This window comes from Anser brachyrhynchus, assembly GCF_964034855.1.
Source record: "Anser brachyrhynchus genome assembly, chromosome: 5".
Lineage (NCBI taxonomy): Eukaryota > Metazoa > Chordata > Aves > Anseriformes > Anatidae > Anser > Anser brachyrhynchus.
This window is the reverse complement of record NC_137699.1, coordinates 16,477,154-16,500,199: the sequence shown is the minus strand read 5'-3', so window position 1 is coordinate 16,500,199 and position 23,046 is coordinate 16,477,154. Positions and strand designations below refer to the sequence as shown.

Sequence of the window (23,046 nt, the reverse complement as noted above, 5' to 3'; positions counted from 1 at the left end):
TCATGGAGTACAGGGTCCTTCATAAAAGGCATATCCTAAATCAGTACACCACCACATGTACAAATGAAACAGACCACCCCAGCAAATGAGGAGACCCTGTTAAACATTTGCTTATAGCTTTGAAAGACTTAAACTGTTTATGTAAAAATTTGCCACATGGAACATGTGTTCCTAGGCAATTATTTTTCTAGGCGAAGTCAAAAAATTTCAGTCAATTATTTTTCTAGGCCAAGCTGAAATGTGGCTTTCCTATTTGATTCTTCCTTTTCCCCTGCCTCCCAAGAGAAGGAATATTTTCAAATTCTCTTGTTGAACTGGACATCCAAAATCATTAGTTGTCCTTGAAATATTAGGCAGAATGTTTGAACCACATACAAAAAACAAAACCAGCTTTGAGCTTGATGTAAACTAACTATGGCACTGATGGAGTAGCTCGTGTCTCAGGGGATGACGTGCTAATGCATCACATGAGATGGCGAGTGGCAGTGGGCAGGCTGAATATTCTTTGAACAGTGCACAGCTAACAAGCATATAGTAAATATGTATTAAGCTAACAGTCTCTTATTTTAAAAGATAAAATTTGCAGTACTCTATGCTACGTTACTAAAAGCAATTAAAAGAACATTCTGGTGTATGGCACCATCAGAGGTAAAAGCACCAGGCTTACAAGAATGACTTGGTTTGAGAAATTTTAATTTTCAATTAAGCTTGAAAGGACAAAGTGCAAAATTAACTAACTTGCAATTAATTTCAGTAGTAATTATGTAAAAAATTCCAGGCATACAGAAGATGAGAAGCGTGGCATAATTAGTTGTGGAGGATTTTTTACTCCTGTAATTACAGTGATGAATATGCATGAGGCTGTTTGGGGAAGGGAAGCACAGCAAGCAATTGTATTTAATTAAACTTTTAGCTGGCTTAGTTATGGAGGCTGTTCTTTGTTTTAATTCCTTCAAAACGGCTGTGAAACTCCTGAGGCAGGGTAGTTGCACCCCAGAGTGTGAAAATGGCCTTCTAGGATCTGGTTTTCCCATGTAGAGGTCTCCAAGGTCATCTGTCACTTCAAGAGTCATAGGTAACCATTATGTTCTAATTCTCCCGCTCTTGAAACTTGTGTGAAAAGCCCAATCAAGGCAAATTGAACCGTTTTATTGTTTGGGTATTCAGAAAGCTCGGGAGAGAATGCTGTAGTGTTGCGCAGGTGAATGCGAGTTCAAGGCACCAGCCTGATCTTTGGGAGCACAAGGAAAGAGTGACTTCACTGTACTTGGTGTTATTGAGATCAGAGTCAGGCCCTTACCCTCCAGGGGTCTTTTTGGTGGGGTCCTTATCTACAGAAATAGAAATTAGCTGAAAGATTAAAGGAAAACGGTTTGGAAAAGGAGAGAGGCATCATGAGGAGCAAGTGTGTGTGTGTTTTTTCCCCCAATACTTCCCAGATGTTTGATATGTTCCACTTAGTCTGGAATCTGATGTAATTTTATTCTTTTTTATTTTCGTTCCTAGTTTGCGTCTAGTCAAGTTTTTAATCTCATATGTAGACGTGCTAACTCAATCTCTTGTCTTGAACGATGGACGCTTGAGATTACATGATAACATACAACATAGTGCTGGGGAGGACACTACTGAGTTGCTTGAGAATAATTAGGTTTGCTTTAGAGCAAAGCAATAAAACTACCTCTTCTGTGGTAGTAAAGAAAAAGTAAATCTCTATAGAAGTATGTGTGGAGAGAAGGATCTGTGTGATAGAATCTGAGAACTCCTGGTTCTGATCCTGATGCTGAGTTCTGCAGCTTCGGGTAAGTCACTTTTTCAGTTGGAGCCTTGCTTTTTAGGCGAGGAGCATATTTGCCTATCTTGTTGCATTGCTATAATGTTTTTGTGATTTCTCTGTAAATACTTGAAGGAAGAGTACTATAAAAGAAATAGCATAGTTACTTGCATATGCACTATCAAGGAGTAGCAAATGTTTGCGTTTCTTACAGTTTGAAATTATATATCCCAGCTATTACAAAAGCTGCTCCCAAGAAGCTTGTCCCACATGATGTGGTTATTCCCCAGCACATAATTCTATACAGTCACCCCGCTTTTGTTTATACTATAGTCAGGCAACGTCATGTCACCTATTTACCCTTCTATCTGTGAAATGTATTGTTAAACTTGTCCTGTATCTATTCCCTCTTGCCCTTGTTGCCTTTATTTGTGGTCTGCCCAACAGTCTAAAAATGAGTCACCCAGCTTCATTTTATAACCCATGGCTATTATAAATACTTCAATCATGTTTCCTCTTAATCATCTTTTCTCTAGACCGAATAAATCCTACATTTTTTCTCTTGATATTTAAGCTGTTTCCCCATTCATCATCTTTGTTTCTGATGCTGTACTCTCACCAACCTAATTCTGTCTGTCTTCAAATAAGCTGGCCAAAATAGGATGCTACAGTTCAAACGTGGTTTCATTGGGGTTTTGTAGAATCGTGCAACAATACTTTAATATCCTTTGCTTGTGATAAGCCAATTTTCTATTAACCTTCTTTACCACTGCTATGCATTAGACCAAGAATCTGTCAATAAAAGTTCATTTTCGTGTGACACATTAGCTAATTCAGGGCCTTTTAAACTATGCTTAGCTGTACTAATCATTATTTGCCTCCAGTCTTTCCATACAGAATGTGAACTGTAAGTATGCTACCAAAAATCTCTTCATTTGTCCTTGCGTACAGTAATTATCTTGACATAGTTATTAATAATTATGATTCCTGCTTCTTAATACAAACGTTAAAATACGTTTTTCTTTCTTGCGTTGTACACAGATGCTTTTCATATCTAGAATTGCACAATTTAGTATGACTAGTTCAGTCAGTCAGCCAGGGTCAAAGGGAAGATAAATGTTTCCCCAGTCTCTGTGGAAACAAAAAGCAAGACTTCATCTTCAGTGAGAACAAATCTGGCACTCTCACATTCATTAGGCTGTGTTTGTCAGTGCTGAATAAACAACCTTTCATCAAATGCAGCAATTTTCTTCATTCTGTAATTAAAGATATTTTTTGCTTAATTTATTTATGTGAAAACTTGCTGAAGTGAGACCAAAATTTTTATAATGCATATTTCACAAAGAGGAATGAAGGTTCTGGAGAATGTCCCAGGTACTATAATATCTTGATTTACTGTCTGAAATGTTATACTGGATTCATCTACAAAGGAAAGATATCCAAGTTTCCTTTGCACATGAAAGGAGATGAGCTCCTTCTTCCTTTATTAATGCGTGGTTAGCCTGGAAGGCTTGTACAATTTATAGGTTTGTCAATGAAGTATGAACTTCTACTGAACTTGGCAGTAGGATGAGATCATGCAACAAATTAAATAAAATTATTTAAGAGGAGATCCGTGGTCATTGTTAGAGATTTTTTTCAGACGTTTCTTCTGTTTCTCTCAAGACGGACTTGGCGAAACTAGTGCTGGCTTGTCAGCTTACTTGGAAAAATAACCCAAATTTGGGTCTTGTGGGGTGTTGTGGGATATTTAGTTGGCAGGGTCTGTTGTTTTTTGGACTGCAGGCTAGCATATATATTCAGGTCTCAGCATATATATATAAGGTCTCAGGGGACCTCCAGAGAAGCATCTTGACCATCGTTGGCTGAACTGAAGTCATCTTTATCTCCATTATTCTTGGCACACGTATCTGCCATGTTCCAAAGGTCTCTGGTGATGCAGGTGTGGAGTCTCTGGAGGCGATCTATTCTAGTGCTTGATTTTCTATCCTTGCCGTTTAGAAAGCTGCCTCTGACACCGAGCTACCCGTGCGGCTTAGGAAGTTGATAGGAGGTTGCTGTGGGGCTTTGCCTTTTGGGGTAGGTGGCTCAGCTTCAACCTGGCTTGACTGAAAGCTGTAGGATTTTTGATATTCTGTAGAAAAGCTTTGGAAAACTCTCCTAAGGACATAAAGGGATGTTACTCCACATGAGAAAACCACAAGAACAGGCAGGGTAACCAGAAATCAGAGCACAAGGCATGGAGGCATGTGGTGGTATTACAGCTACTCCAGCTCAAACACAAGGTAGCAGCTCTAATCAGTAAGACGTATGAAATAAAGATGTGATCTCTCTTTTTCTTCATTCGGAACACTTTCCTGCAGCTTTTGAAGGCACTGAGTTTATATTGTTAAATCAGGTATCGTTTCGATTTTCTCTCTCATTTCAAACCCAAACCAAAATGCTTCTGTATTTGAAAATATTAAGGTTAATTCCCATGTTTTCTTCAGCCTGAACAAGCCTGATTCTTGCAACCTTTCATAGTAGACAGCGTCTTCAGGACACGCTGTTCTCCACCAAACTCTGTTTTCTTGTTGGTCTTTGTTGGTTTTGTTTGTTTGAAGTGCGATGTCCTGAGCTTGCTAAATCCTCCATCAGAGACACCCTGTGAGAGCTGAGCAGTGTTGGGGTTGCATATTTCATCGCCAATTAACACCGTGTTCTCTGCTGACACCTGACTACATCTGCCCCAGACCATTTCAGCTATTTTCAGATCGTTCTGAATTTTAATCTTGTCGAGCTTTGTTAGCATTGCCTAACAGTGAACTGAGTAAGTGTGTTCTCTCCGCTTTGTCATTCAGGTACTTACCGAACAGCAGCAGGTTGAGAATAGAGCCCCTTGGGCCCCTCCGAAATGCTTTCTGGTTTGTAGTGAGCCACTGGCAACCACAGCCTTTGAATGGTCCCCTCCCACTCCCTATTTTCACTGTCACATTTTCTGATCAAGTGAGATTTTAGCAGATGATGAAAAGCACAAGTTTATCTTCTTCCTGGTGTTAATGCCTTCCAGATGCTCATTGATGTCCCATTTGTACGCTCTCACTTTCAAAGGCAGTTTTTTCTGTTTTTTTTTTTTTTCCCCACCTTGCTTCATTTGCTTCTCTCTTTTTCTTTCTTTGATTCTATTTTTTTCTTTTTTCTTCACTTCTTTTTTTCTCTTTTTTTTTTTAGACTTTGCTGTCTGTTCTGTGACTTGGAAAGCCAAACCATACTATACAATAACTGCTGTCACAACCAATTGTTGTCATCTTTGCTGTTGCTTTTTAGGCATTATTTCTTTTTTTATAATCTTAAAGGAAAGATTTTGATTTTGATTTGCAACCAAGTATGACATTTGTTGAGACCTTTTTAGAGGTCCACCTGGAAGACAGTGATGCTTGTAAGGAAGCACTGGTTATAGAACAATTGGGATGCAAAGTTGGGATGGCTCCGAAGCGCAGCATCCTGTCATGCAGCTTCACACAGGTGCTTTCTCTGGCGGAACCAAGCGCTGAGCTCTGTCTTGGTATGAACCGTCTGCCCAAATGCACTCTGTTGCTGAGATCTTGCTTTCCTCTCTGGCAGGCAGAAGCTAGCCAGGGTGGCCTGCAGGGCTCTAGCTGGAGTGGTTTTGCTGCTGTTTTTTGCTGTTGCATCCCAGATGCAGTCAGTGGAGGGGTGTTGGGTAGGTACGAGTGGGTGATGTGTAATGTGTTGGGATGGCGTCTCGGTAACCTAGCAGGTCTTGTCTGTCTGTGCTTTCTGCTTTGATTTTTCCTCAAGGTTACATCCTGCTAACAGTTCCTAAATTGTTAGGACATGTTGTCATGGTTTTACAGCTCAGCACCACACAGCTGCTCTCTCACACTCCCCAAGTGGGACGGGGGAGAGAATCGGAAAGGTAAAAGCGTGAGAACTCATGGGTAGAGATAATGACAGCTTATTTGGTAAAGCAAAAGCCACACGCACAAGCAAAGCCATCCCAGGAATTCATTCACCACTGCCCATCGGCAGGCAGGTGTTCAGCCACGTCCAGGGAAGCAGGGATTGTCACGTGGAACGGTTTCTTGGGCGGACAAACGCCATCACTCTGAACATCCCCCCTTCCTCCTCCTTTACCCCAGCTGTTATTGCTGGGCATGACATCCCATGGTGTGGGACATCCCTTCAGCCAGTGTGGGCCAGCTGTCCTGGCTCTGTGCCCTCCCAGCTCCTGGGGCACCCCCAGCCTGCCCACTGGCAGGGCAGCACAAGGAGGTGGAGAGGTCTCGGCTCTGCGCAGGCACTGCTCTGCAGCAACTGAAAAGTGAGTGAGTTACCACCACTGTTTTCATCAAAAATCCAACACAACATCGTGTGAGCCACTGCGAAGAAAATTAACTCTGTCCCAGCTAAAACTACGACAGCTGCGTAGACTGCTTATCTGTTAACATTTCTTCCTCTTCACAATTCTAGCAAAAAATAGGATTCATAATAGTAATATCTGAAACAGAGCGCATGGACTTCATACTAGCAGTTTTTCAGAAAGTAGATCCTTTAAAGTAGTCCTTGCAGGATTAGACTAAATTTAAAAGCTGATTAAAAAACTTAGTTTGCAGTGTATCTAAATCACACTTAAGCTAGCAATATTCCTTGCGAAGTACAGCTGACTCTGCAGGCTCCATAAACCCTGCACCACGTCTCTTCAAGCCTTATTATCCCTCTTACACACCAGCTGTCCATACCACTAATACAGCATCTAGGAAGAAGTTGATGTGCACATTCTCGCTGAACAGTGTGCCTCTCTTCTTACCAACCTCCGGTATAAACTCTGTAAAATGCAATTCATCTGCCTCTCCTGCGCAGCATCCCACATTCAGCTTTTTCCAGGCATTTTATTGAAATAACACGCATTTTTTTGTAGGCATGTAGATTTAGATTATCCATGATAGCAGTATCAGCTTTGCAACATGGTATAACTAAGCTTCAGGGTCAATAGATGATGAAAATGCAAACGTTTAATCTGTTGATTTTCATCTTAATTAATTGAATTTTTGTTTTGATGTGTTCTGTTGTTTTTTTCTTTCTAGATGCTAAAACGATTGCAATGAATGTTAGCTGAGCGTTTCACGGAAGCTTAGATTCCAAACTCTCAGGGTCAGACTGGAGTAGGAAAGGCAAGCTCACCCATGGCCTTTGATAAATCTATTTTCCTTCATTCTTTTGACTTGAAACTGCTTAAGACCTTTCAAAATTAATCTAGGTAGTGCGTGCTACTGTGCTGGCAGGGAGCAGAGCTGATGCAACGTCCAGGCTCTTACCAACCTCAGGCTTCTGTTACACCAATTAACCTTTATAGAAGGCAGGACTGTGCACTTACGCATAAATTTGCCAGTGTTCCCAAAGATATGACAAGTGAATTTTCTACTAAATATCTTTGTTTAGTTAAAGAAGTAAAAGACGAACCTGATGTTGGAGACTAACTTTGAGTTCCCTTTGGTCTTGCTGTTTGAATTCCACAACTCTGTTAACTTTTCCATTGAAACATTATTTTCCTTGATTTTTTTTCTTGTTTTTATGCTATTTTTAATCTAAAATATTTTAGAGTGTAGGTGATTATGGATATTGCCTCTCAAGAACCTTGGTGACCTCCTACCTATGTCACCTTGCTGAGGTTTGGTGGGGAGGGCGTCCTGGGGACATCTCTTACACAGGTGACATAATTTTGTTCCAGCTGTGGGACCAAGTACTTACTGTTTCGTTATTTCCAACATTAACTTTCAAGACTATACAACACTGCTCATTAATTGCACACAGTGGATTACATAGATAATCCAGATAATCAGAATCTGGACTCTCTGTGCAGCTGGGGAATGCTGCTTGTGACTTGCACGAGGCAAGACTGGAACATCTCCTGGGAGATGAGGGGGGAGGAGCAGGCTGTGGCACAGGACCATTGGCTCTTATTTCTGGTTTGGATGCAGTGCTTGTACTGGGGCTAGTACCTGGGATGCTACTGGTTGTCACAGGTCTTGACAAGAGCCCGTTTGTCATACAAAGAGAGTACAGTTTTTCTTTGAAGCACTTTTTATTTGGTTACCTTGGGCCACCGTTAGCATGCATTTCAGAAGAGCCTTCGATGTAGTGGTGCCGTTTGAGATTTTCATTCTCTAGAAGTGGTTTAACCAGGTGGCTGGGAGGGGGACAATAATAGTGGAAGCCCCTTGAGCTTTCAGTGCATCAGGCTCTTGCTGAGGGGCATCTTTCTGTCATAAAACGTTGTTAAGAGAAACGTACAGTAACAAACTCCTTGCCATTCTCCTCGATTTTGATATCCCCTTTTCAAAAGAGAAAAAGGAAGCCAACAGAAGCAACTAAACCCCTCTACCTAGAGAGGAGGACTTTGGTAGGAGAACCTTCATCCCTTTTGTGTTCTTTCCCCGCTTTTATGCAGTTTCTATTCTGACTGTGAATTAATAATCAAATTACACCAGCCTTTTGGACTGATATGTCCAGAAAGTGCTGCTTAGATCAATGTCAGTGATCCTGAATTGCATTCTAGTAACACTTTTTTCCTCCTTGGCTTCCATCCAGGTGCCGAGCCTGGCCCTTTTGTTTCCATGCTCAATGGCACGTTTTGGCTTTGCAGGTTTTTACACTGCTGTCAAGTTAATTTTAGAACTTTAGTTGCCATGGCTACTGCTAAGTATTTCTTAGTTCTCTACTTATTTGCTCAGTTTGCTGTTTTTTCTTTTTTTTTTTCTTTTTCTTTTAATGTTTAAACTGCAATGTGTGAAGTGCAATGGAATAATTATCCAACCCTGCAGAAGATAAAAAGGAGGGTATGTGAGAGGTGAGGCTCTTGATCTGCAGACTGATGACTCAGCTGCTCTTTCGGCAGCTGCACAGACTTGAAAGCGCTGCTCCTCTAGTACGTGGTCAGGATGAGGGGGTTAGGTCTGGGGGGGAAGGCATGGGTAACGTACTCATTCCGATACACTGAATGAGATGTGCTGAGACTGCTGCTGATTTTGCTGAATAATGCTGTCTGGAGGTTCATCTGTGTTTCTCTGGCTAGTTGTATGTGTGTCCGTATGTGTTTGTGTGTCTGTCTTAGGCATGGCCTTAAACTCTGCTGGATGATGGCCATCATCTTGCTCAGAGCCGGGACAGTACATAATGCAGGGAAATCCTCTTTCATTACTAGAGCTTCAAGGTGCTACACTGATACCAATAATGCTTAAAAAAAAAAAAGTATGGATGGATAAGAAGCTTTCTATATCAAGATGTCCTGCTCTGTTTCGGTACTCAAGGTCATGAATGTCTTTTCAGGCATCCGAAAGAATAGGCAAAGATGGAGCATGCAGTGCTATTTAGACTTCTGAGCAATATTTGAGATACTTACGCTGTTGTGGAATGTGTAGTTCTTGTCAGTACAGAAGGTCTCGGAAGAAGGTCCTGAGAGCCCGTCTACAGACCAGGAGCTGTGGGGCAGTCTGCAGGGTGGTGGATCAAGACATCACAAAACAGCCCGTCTGTGCATCGCTTTTGTCCCCTCGGAAAGGAACAGCAGTGCAGAGGGGCAGTAACATCTAGATTTTGCATGCACTCGTTATCGCTGTATCCAGCATTTCTCAAACACCATGGTCAGCACAGGGTGAAGCACAGAACAGCCTGGGGCCCTTTCAGGCCAGGACATCTGTGCAGCTCAGTGTTGTCTGGATGTGAAGCCATCGCTCTTGTAGCTGGAAGGAATCAGGGGTTTCAATCTGCTCATTTCCTAGAAATCTTCTGCACTTGCCAAGTACCTAATAAGGTGTAATCATACTGTATTATTTTGGCCAATACCCATAGCTACCGTCTGTTTAGCATGTGTAACACCTCTATTAACAAATCTCTCCTCTGTGCCTGAAACAGAGAAAGCCAAAGCAGGACAGGAATGCTCCTCCTTCAGTGCAGTTGAAAACAAATCCTTCTCTCAGGTGTCTAAGGGAAGTATGAAGCTGTTTGGGGGAGGGAGAACAAATGATAACTGAGTATGAAACTGCCTGGAGTCAAGGGCCTGTGCTGTCTGGATTAGGTTGTATTTGTAGCTTGGAAAAGGACAGTCGGGAGAGTTAAAAAATAAATAACAAGGTTAGAAAGGTCATCACTTGAACAAAGAATATTTTGAAAGTCCAGTGCGCAAGATCTATTTAAGGCTTGTTTTAGTGGGACATAAAGTCATCAAAGATGAGAAATTTAAGGTTTGGAGACTTAGCTGGATGCCCTAGGAACTACTGCAGTACAAAAAGTAAATACAGGGTGGAGGCTCTGCCCGTCTGTGTTTGATTTTTGTCGTCTTTAACCTTCCAAGCTGCAGATCAGCTCTTTAACCAGTTGGAATTTAAATGTGTTGTTACAGTAGCGTCTTTGTCGGAGATGGACCGTGACTTGTGTTCATTAAGGCTACAGATGTCGGCTCAGATTATGTATTTCAAAAGCTTTTTCTCTGATGAACTGTGAAAAGCCAGGCTTGAGCAGCGAATTGCGAAAGATAAAATAATAGCCCCTCATCCCAGTGTCTGGCAGACTTAATGCAGTTACTCAGATCTTTTTAAAAACTTTGAGACAGCAAATTTGTTCACAGTCAATAAGATAGCCCTCTGAGCACAACCCGTTATGTTTCCTTTATCACTCTTTTCCTAAATTATTCACAAAGGTTTTTACACTCCCAAAATCTCCAGTCTGCAAATTCAGCATTTCCCAGGTAATAAGGTTTAATAGGCATAAGTGGCATTGATAAACTGTTTATACGTGGTGTGATTAGAAAACATAGATCTTCTTCAGGGAAAAAAACATGAAAGAATAAATACTCCATGAATTTAAGCTAAATTAGACTGCCTGCTCACCTTTTTTTTTTTTTTTTTTTGGTGAATTTGCATTTAATAGAAGAGCAGACAAAACTTTTAAAACCTGCCTGGATAATACCTGCTGCTTCTGGGAGAAGATGACTGAATTACCAAGAAATTCAGTTCAGTGACTTCTGTGATGTGTAAACATTTGCTGAAAGTTACTGGAGCAGAACGAAAGGGTTGCAGCTTTTTCTTTCTGAAGTAGTACTGCATGTCCAGCTAAAATTTCTCAGGTGTTGTATCTCACCTTCTCCCTGTAAGGCACACAAAATGCGTACAGCTTCATAAAGCAGTCTCAGCTTCCCATCATTCCCTTCCACACCCCTGTGTACTCTCATGACTCCGCAGCGAACTGGGATGAGACATCTTCGGAAGCAGCTGTTTGCACCCCGTTTTCTCTTTGCGCAAAGCTTTCTCCTCACATTCAAAGGCATTGTCAAGACAAAGCAGTAAGAGGAAAGGGAGCATTATTCTGCATGTTAGAGGTACGGAAGAGCTTAGGCACTGCAAGGGCATGGGAGAACATGTTGAATCGTCAATAAGTTACTCATTTCAACAGGATCAGGTAATAGAAGAAAAAGCATGCTCTAAATGTTTCTTGTAGTCAAAACTGTCTCATAGTTCTGCTACTTCTAGGTGCCATATAGATTAGTTGTCTTTCTGGAACATTATTTTGGAAGGAGACCGTTAAGAGAAGTTAATTTCTTTTCTTTGCATGGCAAGTGTTTTCTCTAGGACTGCAAGTCAAGCACTGATGACAGGCTCAGGTAACGTTACTTTCATCTTTTACAGTTTTGCATTTAATGATTTTGCTAGGGAGAAAGGAGAAGCTGAGACATAAATTGGTCTTGGTTTAAACTGCACCACAATGGAAGTGGAATACCCTTGGACTTGTGACTGTCTTTTGCTAAGAGACTTTGGGATTTTGTATTTTCAGCCAGAAAACTCACCTCCAAGGCAAGAATAAGCTTGTTTGTGTGGTGGAAGAAGAAGGTATTTCAGTGTTGTTAGACGAATCTTCCTAGGCAGAGCTCTGTTTCTGGGGTACGGTGCACTCTGTGGGTATAGAGGCTGCTTATTTAGGGAGCTGGATTATTTGCGTGGGGAGATAACATCTCTAGCAAAGTACTCGGCACTGCCCAGGGCTCAAGAAAGAGCACTTGACAGATGCAGCCTGATTTTTCCCCTCTTCAGAGGCTATATCTGTACTCCTCAGTGCAGCATCATGTTAGACATGCACAAACTGGTACTCTCTGAACTGATGGAGATGCTAATTTAGATCCCAAAAGCAATACCAGCAGTACAAACAAAGGCTTTGCCAGGTAGCGCTCTTCCAAGCCACACCGTCTTGGCTGTGCTTGTGGTTTAGAGAGATCTACACTGCCCTGTGTTCCCTTGGGTACACGTGCCCTTAGATTGCTCTTGTTCTCAAAGATATGGTGAGTTAAGTGGGAATACGAGCCATAAATCTAAAAACCTGAAAAGGAATAGATCATTAGTGGCAAACAACTGATTAGCCACAGTAATTCCAGAGATCCAAAACTGTACGTTAAGTGCAAACCTACCCCAAATCTTTGTAAGATAGGTAGGTTACCGTTGTGTGAAAAGGGCAGTAAAACCAGATAAAACAAATGTGGTTTTTATTTTTTCTTCAGATTGTCCTAAAGCTGTTATGAGATCCCTCTTTAAGACATCTGGCTTTTGGCAAAATCTCTTTGGATCTATGGAAGCTTTTCATGCGGGACCTAGAAGACACTATCCTAAACAGACAGATAACCCTAAGAGTTTTGAAAATAAGTTGACATATAATTCACTGCTCACATTTTTCTTCCCTTTTAATAAGATGGTGATTATAAAGAGAAGGGGCTGTGTTGCTGCAGAGTGATCCCATGGTAACTAATTAGGTCTCATCAAGTCTGCAAAGGCATCCTGTTCTCAATCCTATGCCAGTGCACCGTAACTAGTGAGCCAAGCTGAATGGAAGTCTTGTGGCATTTTACTGGGATGTCAGAATATATTTACCTTCCTTGCGCCGAAGAATCGCAGGCAGCGGTATTCATCCATGGATCAGTCCTTGCAAATAAACTTGTTGGTGTCTTCATAAAGCTGATCCCTACGCTGGCCCTTGTCTGTTTTATGTGACAAGCGTTCATTACTCAGCTGGTGAATTTAGGCAGCGTATCAGGGAAGCCCTAGCAGTATGTGATGAGCTGTAATTAAATTTCCTAGTGCATGTACACTCCTTTCTTCCCTTCTGCCCCGACGTACATTCTTCACGCAGACTTTGTTCACTTTGCTGTGTGAGGCAGAGCCCTCGTGTTGTGCGGTAACGATGACTTCTGCTCTCTTTCCAGCACTGTTGTGTGGGGAAATAAATTTATGGTGTGACACTAGATATCATGAAAACTGGGATGATTCTGTGGTGAAATGTGGCTTGCAGCTGGCCCGCAGAGCAGCTCTGCGGTTAGCGTGGCGTCATCAGTAAGACACGTCTATACAGAGCAGTAGTTTTCTGTGTAGTCAGTAACTGGACCAATAATCGTGCTCTCTCAGTTCTGGTAAATTCTTTCTTGCCCTTCTCATCCCTTCTTACTAAAAGCTCTTCTATTCTGCCAGGTACGTTGTGTATATACTTCATTATTTTGTTGCTGGAGAACTTTGTAAGTGGCTCAGTTGCAATTGTGAGTGACCAAGAAGTGTTTTCAGTTGATAGGTGAAAGAAAGGAAAAATCATATATTAAGATTTACTGTCCTAGCCTTCTGCCGTAGGGAATGAGAAATTTGGATAGATAGTCCTCTTGTGTGGATTTTGGAGGGTCAAGGGGTTGGGATTTCTTTTTTGTTTCTATTCAGCCTCATGTTTTTGCTTGATTGAGGAAGGTGAACGTCTTGTGTCAGAATAACATTTTTATTTTTGTGACTGTAAGGAGTTACAGCCTCCACAGACATGGAAATCCTCCAAAAAGAGAAGGTGATACTTAAATGCTGTTTGACTTTGTCAGCAGGGTGCTGAAATGGAGTCAGGAGAATGTGGCTGCTGGATCTGGCACTGATCTGAAGTGTGACAATCGCATCAGTGTGTCTGTGTCATTTTGCTTCTCTGAGTCTCTTTCCTCCTTTGCATTTTGTTGGCTTTCTTATTTTTTTTTTCCTCCTGAGATTTACATGCAGTTCAAGATCCGTGCGGATGTTGTCCACAGTCAGTCCATTACCTTTTATTTCTCTGGGCCCAGAGCCTGGGTAGAAATTCCTTCTCCTGTGTCGTGACTCTGAACAGACCCTATTTTAACTTTTTATAATACTTGGTAACTTTGCTGATTCCGCAGTGCTTCCTGCACGTAAAGCATTGACTGTGTGGTGTGTGAAGTACCTCTTCTGGTCTGGTCTTAGTATCTCCTCTCATCATCAATCTTCCTTCTACCGCTGCTGTTTGTGGCCACGCTTCTGCTCCCTGGCACTCACTCACCTTTTCCAGCCTTTCTGCGGACCATTTCCATGTCAAATTGAAGCTCACTTGCGTGATCTGTCACGGCCTCAGCCCTGATCATGTTTGACTTTTCCTCATTTTGTTATACCCTAACCCATCTTTTTAATTTGTTTGTTTTTACCATTCATTTCCTAGACTGCACGCTTTGATTTTAAGCTTTCACACCTTTTATTGGTATCACATCTTACCAGGCTGACATCACTGTTTTTGTCTGCAGTTCCAACACCGTTTCTTCTGTTGCATTTCTTCCAGCAGGAGGTCTGCTGATCGCAAACATCCAAATAAGCACACTTACCTGAGCACCTAGTTGTATTTTCTCTAGTATTTGTTTTGTACTGCTAGATCTCCGGGGCAGAGGGTGTAGTTCCTAAATTTTTTGATAAACTCCATGTAAGCTTCAACTGCACTGCACGTTATCACTAAAACTAAAGATCTCTGATTCTAGTAAGCTTTGCAAGGTATAGAGAGCTAAGGTAGTGTGCTTGTGTCTCAGAAGTGGATGTTCTAACCTGTGGAAGAATAGTTATGATTGATAGGTAGGGCTGTGGGAGATATTCTCAAGATGGTGCGTGTTTCATACAGGTGTGTATTTTCCTGTTCTTCCGTTTCTCTCTCCCTGTTAATTTGTCTGCAGGCACTTAATGCGAGTGAGGACGGATCAAGTGATGGTCATCCAATCTCTGAATTGCATGCGTGTGGTTTTAATATGCTGATTTTCTTTCCATCCAGGAAAAAAAAAAAGGAAAACTTGCTTCGTCATACAGCATGCTAATGGAAAGCGCAGTGTAGGCTGAAGAACACAATTTTATAGTGAAACTTATCTCAGGCTTCCTTCTCCTTTTGTCTTGCAGAGGCAGGCAGCGGACAAGATTACGTGACCTCAGAAAATCAACTCCTCTACTACCCTAGTATTACGTACGCTATCATTGGCAGCTCCGTCATTTTTGTACTCGTGGTGGCCTTTCTTGCCTTAGTCCTGCATCACCAGCGAAAACGCAACAATCTCATGACCCTGCCGGTGCACCGACTGCAGCACCCCGTCCTGCTGTCCCGGCTGGTGGTCCTCGATCACCCGCACCACTGCAGCGTCACTTACAACGTCAACAATGGGATCCAGTACATGTCCAACCAGGCCTACCACAGGCCAGTGGATCTGGACTCTCCACCATCCTATTCAGAGGCTGTGCTAGACCAAAGGTATGTACGGGAGCTGATTCTGCTCTCACCAGTTTCACACTGCTGGTTGCAGCTCTGTGAATGTGTACTTCTGCTTCTTGTTTAACCTTATTATTCCTTTTGATGGAGGTACTGTGTTGCTATTCCGTCAGGTCCCCTTGCTCTTATTAGTATTACAGGCATATAAGGCAGACTTAGGTCATGCTCTCTCTGCACATGCAGTTGAGCACTGCAGGAAAATGCAAAAAAAAATGTATCGCTTCTCTCACAGAAACATCCTGTGCTGGTCTGGAATCAAAATATGAAAACTGAATTTGGATTTTTGCCAAAAGCCAGCTAGGCTGTAGGACATATTATTAAAAAGGAAAAAAAAAATGATGCTGGAGATAAGTGATAAGTATATGAAGTTGAGATCTGCATTTGGCATCAAGAAACTGTGTTGTCCCTCTGCTCTGTACCACTTCCCTTTTCACCCACAGAAGTACTCTCAAATAGAAAGCTCTATTCTTATTTTAAGTAGCTGTAAGTGCTTTGAAGTTTTGTGGGTGTGTTACTTTTTGTAGTGGTGATACTGGTTTTATTTGTAGGTCATTAACCTTTGTTTTAACCCTATCTGTAAATCGTTTCCAAAGAAAACTGCTGAACTGATGTCCTTGGTGCATAAAAAGGGCATGGTATGGATGATCCAGATCGTTCACTTGCACTCTGTCGGCATTCTTTAGTGCAAACTCTGGGATCTGGGAATGATAATAATTTATGTTCCTTTTTCTCTGCTGCATTTGGCAGCAGCTTCCTTGTCTTAATATTGACATTCATAACAGTGATATCTTTTCATTAGTAAGGACAACTAAATGAGCAGCAGTCCAGATTGTAATTGCTTCACACCTGGGCTGATACAAACCATCAGCAATTTCAGAGCTAATTGTTCCCAAGACCTCATATCAGTCTGCTAAGCCCTTCAGTCCCTTTACTTGTTTACTATCAGAACCAAAAAACAATTTTACTGAATCCAGTGCTCATTTTGTCTATGCCTACTTAGCAGTTGCTCTTCATGTGATATCATGATGGCAAAAATTATTCGTCTTGTGTAGAATGCAGTTCATTGTTTATTTGTAGACTGTAAGCCATTAGTCTCTGTCACTTAACAGAGGTTTCTTCAGAGCTTTCTTGTGTTCATATCTATATCCATAGGTATAAGTCCAGTGCTTAATTTACTTACTTTCTCTTAGAGTGCTTTCTCAGATTGTGTAAATGTAAAAGAGGAAAAATCTCACCTCTTGCAGCCCTCTTTGAGGGTGAGCCAAGACTTGTTTGTAAACACGTGAATGAAAATCCAGGTGTAGCGTGTTAAGCAGGAAGTCACTAGCTATGTTGCATCTTGACCAGAAGCCTTGGTACCTGATGGTGCTGTGGAGGTTTTGGAATGACACAAATGATGTAAGGCATATAGGTCTGTTTGAGATCACCTGATAGGAGTCATCAGGGAAATGCCAAGAAATACTGCTTGTTTTATTCTTAACTGAACAACTCTTACATACTCGATACTGCTGTTTTCAGTAACTCTCACTGTGTTGTGTGTCTTACAGCAGACCACCTTGGTTTGACCTTCCTCCACCCCCTTATTGCTCTGAGTCTGAATCCCCTAATCAGCCAGATCTTCCTCCTTACCGCTCACGGACGGGAAGCTTGGTGAGCACAGACACCCCCATGGCCGGAAGCCCTCAGGGCACAGACAGCAGTTGGAGAAGAGATGTCCATGACAGCATGGATGGCCACAGAACTCTTCTTGAGAGGACAACAGATCAAAGTGATTCTCTGGTCAACCATGTTGATGAAAGAGAAGTGTAACTGCTCCAGTTTGGATGGGCAGGAAGGGATTTACTTTTTCTTGTCTATATTGGTTAATCTGCTGTTTCTAAAAGGTTTCGGGCAGGAATGTGCCTGAATGATGACTTCATTTGAATCCATGTTAAGTTAATTTTTTAATTCAACATTTTGGGCTCATCAAAGAGAGAGCTAGAGTCACATCAGCTCTCCACAATATTCTTGCAAGCAGGTTCCAGTTCAGATTAGCAAGAGAAACAGTGCTACCTTGAAGAACTGATGCGATGTATTTCTTGGAATATATACTGTATATGAATGTATATATGTGCATGTATAATGTATACAGATGTTGCACACAAAATCTATGCCAGAGAGCTCTTGTTTGCAGACTGTCTGCTGTCGTGTGTGCGAGCCATTTCTTCCTACTGCCGAGTGCCAACTGGTGGTCGTTGAAGCACGAGAGAGGCAGTCTTTCACCTTGGAGGTCTGAAGCCCAGTCCTAGCCCGCTGGCAGTGCTCACATTGCAGAAAATGCCGTAGTTGACCCTTATCTTCCTGGTCTGGAACATTCTCACTCTGAATGTAATTTTCAAAGTTTAAACTTGTGAGGATGCAACAGAACAGCTCTCCAACTGAGCAAACAAGCGTGTTTTTTTTTTTTCCCAGATGCTAGTATCAAGGCCAAATTTGCATGGACGTCCTCAGGAAAATCACAAAGGTTGGCTTATCTGTCAAATTTCAAGGCTGAGCACAGAGGCACTGAAGCTTCTCAACAAACCGGCGCAAGACTTCTTTTCAAGCATGGCAAAACAACATTGCTCCATGCGTTTCTTTTTGAACAAACAACAACAAAATACCACACACACAAAAACCCAAAAAACTTTTCCAGCTAGATCTTAAACACCAAAACCATCCTGAAGCAAATACCCATCGTGGAAAGCTTCAGTGAGAATGACTAGTTTGTTAATCTTTGAAATAACTCAGAGCAGGTGATGTAGTGAAAGGTTTGGGGCTTATTAGCATCATCTAGACCGTGCCTATGTACATGAATGGATACATGTGTTTAATACTCTATGTATGTAAGTAGTGTATTGCATAGGTTTAGTTCTATTTGTACCTGTAGAACTCTAAAATTTCAAAGTTTCTCTTATGATATTCTCATTGCTTTTTTTATGGTTTGCCATTATTCATATTCATTTGGTTCAAATTCTCGTCTTTTCAGAAAAACATTTTTTGTCTTTTTTTTGGTCTTAACTCTTAGAATGTTCTCCCATGAAATGTGTTTCAGTGCACGGTGTTGAATCACCCTTGAGAAAGCAACTCAAAGGTAAAAGTGTTCAGAGTGGAAAGAGAGAAGGTAAGCTGTGAATTTAAATGCCACTGCAGTGCTGTGCTTGTGCTTAGTGTACAGAAAATAATTCAGTGTCTTTCTCTTGTCCAGAGAGAAATTGGCCTTGAAAAATTATTTCCACTTGTGTATTAGACACCTTTCCCACTTCTCTTCCATGTAACAAACAGTGTCATTAAACAGGATTTTCTGTTTAATGGAAAGGACAGTAACTGTTTTCCCACAACCTCTGTTTTTTTCCTCCTTTTCTAAGATAAATTATTTCCCCCAAAGGTTAGATGCTCAGGACTCAAGAATTCTTGAGCATGGGTATATGTAGAGGAATGACTCAAGTTCAGTCTCAGTTTCCACACATAAACCTGAATTGGTTTTATGATTTTTTTTTTTCATTTCCATGTCTGGAGTCAACTGACATGGTATATGGGAGGCAGGCACCAGAGGGACTTACAAGCAGAGGTCCTTCAGGAGTGAGATGGCCCTGTGGGGAGACTGTAGAGCTCTAGTGCTTATGGTCTTGGCTTGCTCTGGAAACAAATTAACAGCAGCCTTTTCTTATGGGCTTAAGCAACCTATCCTGAAGCACACTGGAGAAGCAATCGTTGTAAAGCAGTGTGTAACACTGGGGCAGATTCCACTCTTGGTGAGAGCTCAAGCAATGCAGTTATGCTGTCCTGCACAAAACAGGACCTGGCTCATTAATCACTCCTTGCAACTCACCAGGCAGACAGTTGTTACTGTCACATAGCAGGTAGTTGTTCTGTATTCTACAGGTAGGTTAAACTCAGGTACGTAGCTGAATTTGTGGCAAAGGTGGGTACAGGCCCTGGCCCCCCTTGCCTTACTTTCGGGTTCTGCTCAGCCTTTTGTAAGAGCTACATAATACAGCCTCAGAGCTGGCCTTAACATTTTTCTGTTGCAGTTTTTTAAATGTTTTATACTTTAAAACGTACTATTGAAAAGTTTGCAGTGGTTTTGTTAGACTTCTATGTTTCCTGTTTAAGTACCCTAAAGCTACAGTAGTGAAACTAACTCATTGTGTCCAGTGTAAATCATGTGGCACGTAGCCCTCATGCAAGCCTTCCATGGGGGACTGCATTTCACCATGTGTGTTCAAAGTCACCAGGGTGTGTGCAAACCAAACGTTTGCCTGTGGCGTCTGAAAAACATTGCCTTGCATTGCGAAGAAGTAGAAAAAGAGTGGACATAGCTTGCTGCTTCTGTCTGTGTCAGTCACTGTCATATGTGTACATATATACGTATATATATATATAAAAGATACTCTTTCAGGCTGTATATATTCATGTAACTTTTGCATTAAGATAATCCATTTGGACTTTACAAAAAAAAAAAAAAGAAAAAAAAAAGAGGAAGAAGCATTTTAAATGGTGTGACATTTTCCCTTCCAGCTAAGGGTGTATTTATCTTTGTACAGGAATCTTTTAGTTTTTAAGAATGCAAGTTATAAAAGGAGATTGTGCCTTTCTGATTGAATGTTGATTTGCTGGGCTGTTGACTACATTCCTGGATGTTGTTACATATCATTGCCTAGAGATCCAAAAAGAGAGCCAAGTCTTGTCTTCCTCTCTGTTGTTACTTTTGGGGACCATTGACCTTGGAGGAGTACAGGAGTTAGTACCTTGTTCCAAAAAGGACATGCTAAAACTTGAAGGAAGGTTTTCATCTTACTCCAGTTTTCTGGTATGTAGAACAGATTTGCTAGCAGGTTGCTTTGGAAATTGCTGTAGTATCATACAGAAATTGTTTATAACGTGTCACTTTTGGTAGTGTTAATACATCTCTATACTGCATTATTCAGTGGAATCTTTGGAGAAGCATGGTAGCAACAACCACGCTGATTAAATTAAATATTTCATTGAAAATCCTGCAGTTCCTTGATCTTCGCCTTGTAAGGCTGAAGCTAAATGTTCATGAAATACCACGTAGTAGGATTTCTTTTCTGTAGCCAGTAAACTTGGAATTAATCATGCTGTTGTTTGCAATTGCTCTTAACCTTTTAGTTTGAAGTGAGTCCTCCAGGAGCTTTCCTTTTTACTTAATATTTAAACAAATGAATGTTTTTTCAAAGATTTATTCTTAAACAAGTAAAACAGATTAAAGTTTTCCTTCAGAGCCAAACGGTGATTCCATATCTGTGTTGAATAGTGACCACTGGAATGAGCAGTTCCACTCAGAGCAGGGATTAATATATTTGATTTGTTTCAACAAAACAATTTGAAGAAACGACTGACTACTTGAGGTAAATGAAGGAATTACGTTTAGCCTGTTAGAAATAAGATTTGGGTTATTTAAAAAAATGAAATTAAACTTCAGAAGTTCTGAGTGTCTGTAACCTCTGCTGAAGTCAGAGTGCTGTGTATTTTAAAATTAGGCCATTAGTGAGTCTGCTTGGTAGTAATCTGAAGTTCCTTGTAAGGCAAATTGCAATTTACCTCTCTGGTGGTATTGTGCTAATGGAAAATTGGCAGTAATGTTTTTAAAAGAGAGCCTCTGAATAATTTTCTCTGCTCTTGTCTGCAGTGACATACATGACAACACTGACTGCAATGCGATTTTTAAATAACTCTGCATTCGTTCTTCTTCTCCTTTTAAGTCAAATCAGTTTTATTTACACCACTTCACTTTGATACAGCTAATAGGGCCCTTGTGATAGATTTAGAAGTTGGGTGGAGGAAAGAGATGACTCTCATTTTAATTAATGCTGCAGCTTGTTAATCTTGTGCGTTTTACTTTTTAGACATCTTAGAGAAGACAAATGGTTTTAGTAGATAAGAAAAACTATTAATGATGAAAAGGATAGAGGGATACTGATTCTGAATTTAATTTTTAATGAATATTTAAAAATGTCTAAATTAAGGAGGAATTTAATGCTGTATTTTTAAAGTGGTGATCAAATGGCAAGTACTGTTTTTAACTGTTGCTCATTGGAAGCTGTTTTGCATATAATACCTGGAACTAAAATAGTAAGACGAGCACTCTTCTTGCAGTTCATACTAGATCTGAAATATATTGTATTAGCACCAGGCTGTAACTCACTCGTGGACTAAAATATGTGACTGCAGAAAGACTTTTAATACCATGCTGGATTCTGCTTGAATGTATCCAAGTACAGGATAGTGGCCTTCATTTGTTCTTTTTTTTTTTTTTTTTAACTGGTTTGAGTTTTTTTTAACTTGAAATTGAGATGTTATGTAAGAGCTTTAAGGGAGGTTGTATGTTGAAACCCAACCTTGTCTTAAACTTTTGTAAACTGGAAATCTTTGAAAATGTATTCTGTATTCCTAAATAAAGTTGGTGTTTTAATACTGTTCGCAAGTGCAGATGTCCCCTATCTCATCAAGTCTTGTTTGGTTTAGCTTTACAGCCGCCTACCTGAGGTCTCCTCCAACTTCTGCATTCGTTGTGAAGTTTTGATAAATCCTTGTGGGTTTTAAACACTATTTTTAAAAAGGAAGTGATAATGGAAACCCACACGTGCATATGTGTATAAAAACATACTGATACGTATGTCTCATATTTATACAAATGAAAATTGCATCATTTCTTTATCTTCCCATTCGGTTTGTGCTGTCAAAGAGGAGGCATCTGAAGCAGCCCTGTTCGGTTGCTCTCTGGACTGTAGCAAAGCTCTGGAGACCTTGGCAGAGACTGGTGCTCTGCATTGGTGCTGCATACAGATTTACCGGCGGAGCTGCAGGGCCTTCAGCATTAGCTTCTACCTCCCACTTTCTGCCTGCCCCTTTCCCACCACTTGCATCCCCTGTGTATCTCCAGCTCCGTGAGCCACGTGCCAGACACGTGAGCCAGGATCGAGTTGAGACACTTTGGGGAGGGTTGTGTCTGGCTGGAGTCCCACGTCACGGCGCTTCCCCCGGCACACGCCTGATGCGAGCACTGCCGTCATCGTGGGAACTGCTCAGCCCACCAAGCCCAGATCCACTTTGTGTCTGGATCGTAGCCACTCTTCCTGTCGAGGTATGTGATTAGCCACAGTCCTCTCAGAGGGCTAGTGTTAAGAAATACCCTTTCTGTTACAAAGTTATTTTCACAGACTAAGGAAAATGGCTCCAAATAGTATGTCAAAATATTTCTGTCTCGAAAAGAATATAGAGGCTGACATATTTCACTTCCATGACTCATCTCCACTCTCTACCTTGGCAAAGGCATGTCAGTTTTATCATTATCCCAGTTAATTAAGTCACATACCCTCACCAAAATGCTCAGACAGTAATCTTTGTTCGACACTGGCAAACTGCCCCCAAAATAAAGAGCTGCGGATTCAGAATTCACTCCAGCACCGCAAGGGAGAAGGATCTGTTGATGCTGCCACAGTGTGTCCTCCGTGGGGGGGGGGAGCTTGGAGCTGGCTCATTCAGTCATGTCCCAGCAAGAGCTACGCTTCAGAAATGTTGATTCAGAAGACAGCCGCTTATGAAAACAAATAGCATGCTCTCCAGCTAAGCTCCCTGATTAATCATTTTTATTCTCTCTGCTTCCAATTTGTTTAAAGACCTTAATTTTTACACCTCAA

General features: G+C 41.3%; 1 protein-coding gene across 10 annotated transcripts in view; it reads left to right on the top strand.

Moving 5' to 3' along the window:
* The window catches only part of LDLRAD3 (low density lipoprotein receptor class A domain containing 3), a 121,496-nt gene extending 99,671 nt beyond the window's left edge, over window positions 1-21,825 (top strand). For 6 of the 10 annotated variants that reach the window (XM_080594065.1, XM_080594062.1, XM_080594063.1 and 3 more), the window contains 3 exons: window positions 15,001-15,346; window positions 16,912-17,014; window positions 17,816-21,825. In XM_080594065.1, the coding sequence (XP_080450191.1) occupies window positions 15,001-15,346; window positions 16,912-17,014; window positions 17,816-18,049 (683 nt within the window). In that variant the 3' untranslated portion in view covers window positions 18,050-21,825. Of the gene's footprint in view, window positions 1-15,000; window positions 15,347-16,911 lie in introns of all 10 variants that reach the window. The other 4 variants (XM_080594064.1, XM_080594060.1, XM_080594058.1 and 1 more) reach the window with 3 other exon arrangements.
* The last annotated feature ends 1,221 nt before the right edge of the window (window positions 21,826-23,046 follow it).